The sequence below is a fragment of the Gossypium hirsutum genome, chromosome D10 (genome assembly GCF_007990345.1).
Source record: "Gossypium hirsutum isolate 1008001.06 chromosome D10, Gossypium_hirsutum_v2.1, whole genome shotgun sequence".
Taxonomy (NCBI): Eukaryota; Viridiplantae; Streptophyta; class Magnoliopsida; order Malvales; family Malvaceae; genus Gossypium; species Gossypium hirsutum.
Window position 1 is genome coordinate 33,969,276 of NC_053446.1, and position 5,995 is coordinate 33,975,270.

General features: G+C 31.2%; 1 protein-coding gene across 5 annotated transcripts; it reads left to right on the forward strand.

Annotated features, from left to right (window-relative positions):
• Positions 1–699: 699 nt before the first annotated feature.
• LOC107914886 (histone acetyltransferase of the MYST family 1) lies at positions 700–3,607 on the forward strand. 5 transcript variants are annotated; one of them, XR_005919378.1, is made up of 4 exons: positions 700–1,138; positions 1,447–1,475; positions 1,821–1,915; positions 3,121–3,607. XR_005919378.1 is itself a non-coding variant. In XM_016843936.2 (2 exons), the coding sequence occupies exons 1-2, from the start codon at positions 2,350–2,352 to the stop codon at positions 3,322–3,324; spliced, it is 357 nt and encodes a 118-aa protein (XP_016699425.1). In that variant the 5' UTR covers positions 1,935–2,349; the 3' UTR covers positions 3,325–3,607. The 5 variants fall into 5 exon arrangements, 1 of the variants encoding a protein (XP_016699425.1); XR_005919379.1 differs by lacking the exon at positions 1,447–1,475 and having other exon boundaries at positions 705–981; positions 1,076–1,138; XR_001689040.2 differs by lacking the exon at positions 1,447–1,475 and having other exon boundaries at positions 706–1,138.
• The last annotated feature ends 2,388 nt before the right edge of the window (positions 3,608–5,995 follow it).

Consider the following 5,995-nt stretch of genomic DNA (forward strand, 5'->3'; position numbering starts at 1 on the left):
TCATTTAATTCAATTCAGCCCAAATGTACAATAGTTCTCATCTCAATTACTTACCATACGCTAACAACTCAATATGCAATAATTCACAATTTAGTTCGAATTATAGAAACACAAACAGTATATTTCGAGCTACTCGACGTCGACATTGTCTTTCCTCTTCTTACTCGAGGATTCCGGAACAACGTTTGCTACGGCGTAAAATAATTAAAATAGATTACTAATACACAACTCAATTTTTATTAAATTTTAAATTTTATATCATATTTTGCTTAATCTTCAATTTAGTCCCTAAACCAAGATTAATTTTAATCTCCATATTTAACCTCAAATTTTTATACTAATTTCACTCTAAGCTAAATTTAGCTCCCTATTTTTAATTATATCCCTTAATTTTTATTTTTTTACAATTTAGTCCCTATTGCTCAAAATTAACAACTAACTCCACAATTTATTCTTTTTCCACTTCTAACTTAAAAATCTATCAATAAAATCCTAAAGCTTTAACTAATCAACAATGGTAACATCATTAATCTTGAACAATACTAAAAATTGTAACATGGGTCGGCTAGTTCTACGTACCAAAATTTGAAAAACATAAAAATTAAAAAAGGACTAAATTGACTAACTAATTAAAATTTGAATGCTTGAAAACCCCTAGTTGTTGTTCAAGCTCTTTCTACTCCCTATTGTTTCGAAATGCATGCAAAAGAGAATTGAAACATTCTCTTTCATGCCACTTTCCTTTATGGTCCGTTTGTTTGGGTGAAAATGTTTTTCGAAAAACATTTTCCTTATTTTCCGGTGTTTGTTTGCTGGAAAATAAATTACATAGGAAAACATTCTCCAAAACACGGGTAAAATGAGTATGAGTTTATGGAAAATGTCTTACCGATTTTATTTCTATAAGACATTTTCCAACTCTCACCAGGTTACTTTCTCCTTCTTCCTTCTGTTCTTCATCCCTTCTCCTTCTTCATCCAAGTAACTTTCCTCCTTCTACTTCTTCCTTTCTTCATCTTTTATAATCTCTTCCATTTTTCCTTAGCTGTGTCCGTCTCATATCTTCTCTTATAAGGAAAATTACACGCCGTTGTTTCGTTTCGCTCAAATCTCCCTCTTCGTAGGGTCTTGGCTTAAGGTATGACATCTTTTTTATCTTTTTTATCATTTTCATTTCTTATTGTTCTTGAAAAACTGCCTAAGGTATGCCATCATTTTGGTTCTTGAAAAACTGCTTAAGATATTGAAAACTGTTCTTGAAAAAATTGATATGGGGAAAGGGCTATTTATTTTTGTACTTATTAGGGAAAGGCTGTGATTTATTCCAGAATAAAGTTTATGGGCAGCATCTTTGTTATTTGGCGAAGTTATTCCTTGACCACAAGACCCTTTATTATGATCTTGATCTATTTCTGTTTTATGTTTTTTGTGAATGTGATGATCGAGGTTGCCATATGGTTGGATACTTTTCTAAGGTAACTTTTAGTGCGTTTTTGTTACTTGATGTAGTGGATGTTTACAACTAGTGTCTATATGTTTGTGGTCATTCAGATATTTTGTAATTGGAATTTAGTAATGTGGCATGGAGTGGATACAACAATTCTTGCCTTTGTAGCCTCAAATTATGAGCTTTCAAGTAGTAGAATTTATTGTTTATATGTGTGTATTTGGGGCTTTCAATTGCTTATTCATTTCATAGCATGTCTGCTAAAATTTTCTGTAGTTACTGATCATTTTTTGTCATTTCATTCTTACTTGTGTTTTAAACTGTACTTCCTAACACAAACAAATATCTTAGTATTTTGTGTCTGATCATGCAGGAAAAGCATTCTGAGGAATCATATAATTTGGCATGTATCCTTACCCTTCCTCCGTATCAAAGGAAAGGTTATGGAAAGTTTTTTGATCGCCTTTTGTAAGCTCCCTGCCCCTCTTGATATTTGATTTTTTTTCAAGGCTTATTTCATTAATGGATCAAAATAAGTGAGCTATTAATATGTTTGAATGAAAGAGAGACGGGGACAGATAGCACCAAATGATGATGATTATTCATTTAGCATTAAATGAGAATGTACCATTATCCTACTAGTTAGACTCTCAATATAACACCAAGTTGGTTGTCTGGAATTGCTCTCAAGTTAGTTTACTATAATCATGAGTTGCTGCGAATTTATAACATCATGGAGTAAACTTAATCCCTATCTTCTAATTTCTTAAATTTTATTGCTTCATGCTAGTTGTGTTGCCTTGAATATAAATGATGTTATACTTGATTTTGTTGTATTGTACTTTGCATTTGATCCCATCGGTAATTTATAATTCAACTTTATTGCTTATTTTGTCTCTGTTATGGACCCAACATATGAACTTTCAAAGAAAGAAGGTAAAGTTGGCACACCTGAAAGACCACTATCCGATCTAGGGCTGTTGAGCTACAGGGGGTACTGGACAAGGGTTCTTTTAGACATCTTGAAAAAGCATAAGGGAAATATTTCCATCAACGTATCACTACCTGAAGCTGTGTTGAAAATGTAGTGGGCTATGTTCTATGCAATTCCCCTCTTCTTTATCTTAATGGAAATTTATGTTCTTGCTTGGGGGTGGTCAATGCCTACACTGTAAAATGCAATGAGACTCAGTGCCGTCAATTTAGATTAATTTGGAATGGCAAGACTTGCTTAATTAGATATCAATTAAATAGTATTGGAAACTTTTGGGGTTGAGAATAAAATGTTCATTTGGTTCATTTTGACATCAAAAAATTGAACCAGAGTATGATTCAGTCAAGCTTGAGTAGCTGGTGATTAGGGTTGCTTGCTTTCACTTTAGATTGATGGCAACAGATGAGGCACTAACCTAGAAACTAAAAGTCAGTATATTATCTTCCACATAGAAATAAGAGAAAAAAATTGAAAATGATGTTAACGAGCATGCTTGATTCGATAGGTTTGATGCTGTTTCTGATAAACTATTTATTCTTGTTTGTTATATTGATGTCTCTGAATAGTTGTATCTATTAATGCGATTTCTCCTAGAATATTGATTCATGCATATTCATTGCATTGTGGTGTCATTGAATTCTTAAATACTACTTTTCTACATGAATCTAATTTTCTGCAGGAGCTCAGCGACATGACAGCTATAAAAGCAGAGGATATATTGACCACCCTACAGAGTCTAGAACTGATTCAGTACAAGAAAGGTCAACATGTTATCTATGCAAACCCCAAGGTCTTGGATCACCATCTAAAAGCAGCTGGCCGTGGTGGTCTTGAAGTTGATGTTAGCAAATTAATCTGGACACCATATAAAGAACAAAGTTAATGATGCTACTCATATAAAGAACAGGTTCGAATTACACTAACGAGTTTGTCTACTTAGTAGCTGTTTAGTTAGGAATTTGTAGCTTCTTGTATTTTATGTATAAAGCTGAGGTCTTAGGTTATGAGATTAGAAAGTCAAACTTAGATCAACTCAAGAGCTATTTACATTCTAGATGTACTTATTGCCATCACACCATCACCTGTGTCATCTGAGACATATCGGGACAAACTAACCTGTATATATTTTATTACACCGTGAGTTACAATATAACGACTTCTCTCTCTCTCTCTCTCTTATGTTTGACATTTGATTTGATTTCCACCTGTGTTTGAATGGAAGTTGTTGCTCGCAACCTTATTGCTTCTAATGGGTTTTATAATCATATTTCATGTCCTACTTTTCTCTACCCTTAGTTTGGTAGTGTTGTTAGAAACATAGTGGAGGAGATAAATGGTGACAATCTTTGAGAGTTTTCTCTACCGTTAGTTGGTTGGTTATCTTTAGATGATTGTCATTTAATCTACCTTTCACCGTCTTGTCCCCTTTTATGTTTGTCTATTAGATTTGACAATTAATGCTAAGGAAGGTAGTATATCTTTTATAAATCATGTATAAAATTATACGTTTGATATGGGTGTATATATTTGTATTTTTAAATCATATATAAAAATCATATAGTATTAGGACAATGTTGTTGTTATTATGTGGTGTACTACTAATTATGCATTTAGATAATATTATTAATTTCTAGTATTAATTATGGTTTGCAAACTAATTTATAATTATTCAATCATTTTTTTTATAACACAATTACAAATAATTTATTTGACTTTGGTTGTTTTCAATTTATGATGGTTAATATTGTAGCTTAATAATTGAGTATTATTATATATTTAATTTGATTTATTTATTTATAAATAAATCATTGCATATATGTAAAAACAATTTAAAATATAAAAATTTATTAATATGTATATAAATTTATTAATATATGTAAAAACAACTTTTTCAGAAAATATTTTTAGGAAATCTGCCAAACAACAGAAAATATTTTACACAGATTTATCCAAACACCAGAAAATATTTTTAGTAAATCATTTTCCAGAAAATTAAATCATTTTCTAAAAATTATTTTCCGAAAAACATTTTACTGGCAAACAAACAGACCCTTATATTTCTTTCATTTTGTTTTCCTTTTATTTATTATTATATAATATATATACATTAAGTTCATGTTATTTATTATTTAACATATATATTTAGTTAACATATATATAATACACACCTTACCACTTTAATCCCTTTAATTCATTTTAATTTAACTTTTGACTCTTTTACAATTTAGTTCTTGTACTTTAATAACTCCTAGTTCAAGAAAATTGCTTATTAAAAATTTAATTCGCCTCTAATATGACTCTGTAAATATTTAATAAAAATATTTACAAGTTCGATTTGTAGAAACGGAGTCCCAAAAATACACTTTCTGACAACCCTAACTATCGGGTCGATACATGAAATCGAGTGATTTAAAGTGTGTTTCGCAACTAAAAGATAGATCTTCGAACGCTATGAAGACATTTTAATCCAGAAATGTCTGGATGCCATCAAAAAATTTGTCGCAAGTTGACTAATCTTTTCAGCTTGAAAATTGAGAGCTTGGTTGAATTGAATTTAATACATTTCACCCATTTCGTGCATGTATCATTCATCGTTTTCTCGAAAAGATTCATCCTCACATACTGGCTTTGATCGAATCTTGGTTTGATTTGCTTGACCTTTGATCTTATTGTTGGGCCTTAAGACTCGTATCAAGAAAATTTTTATTGATTTTGGTACCTCCACATGAAGAGGCAGCACGGAAAAGGAAAAAAAAAAAACAATGAGTGACCACATTTGGAGCTATGACCAAAGAAAATTTTTTTCCCCAAATTTGGTACCTCCACATGAAGAGGCGACACCCAAAAAATAAAAATAAAAATTATTGACATTGGTGCCACCATATTTGGAGCTGTCACTAGAGTAAATATATTTTTTATCTTTTTCATTCTATTCTGGGAATACCCGTGAAAATACCGATATTTCAGAAAACATATATGGGTGCTGCCTGCAAAAGTGACGTCACCAAAAAAAAAATTTCTTAAAGGTAATCATTCACTGAATGATCGGGTCAAAATTTAAAGTGGTGCCGCTTTGGGAAGTGGCAACACCTATGTCCACAGTAGAAACCAGGTCACTCCCCTAATTAATCTTGAAGTGGTAATTTTTTAAAATTGTAGGTTTACAATAATAGGGCAAAGCCCAAACAACCAATACAATTAACGTAACTCGAACCCAGGCCAAATTTGAGACAGTGAACACCCTTAAACATCAGACCTTCATTGAGGTTCTAATATTGTACTACTTTATGTATTATTACTAACTAGTTTCAAATCATACATTTCAATTTTTTATATGCTATTTTTAAATAAAAATTTGTCTTCAAATAATCAAACTAAAAATTATTTTTAACCCATTTTCCTGTTTCAATAGGTTGGTGGGTTAATTAATTATTTACAAAAGGATAATTATATGAGTACATAAAATGAAAACAATGTTCGAATGCGCCAAACATAACTAGGGCTGGCACCCGAATTCTCTTTATATTTATACATAAAGATGCGAGAAAAGAAAG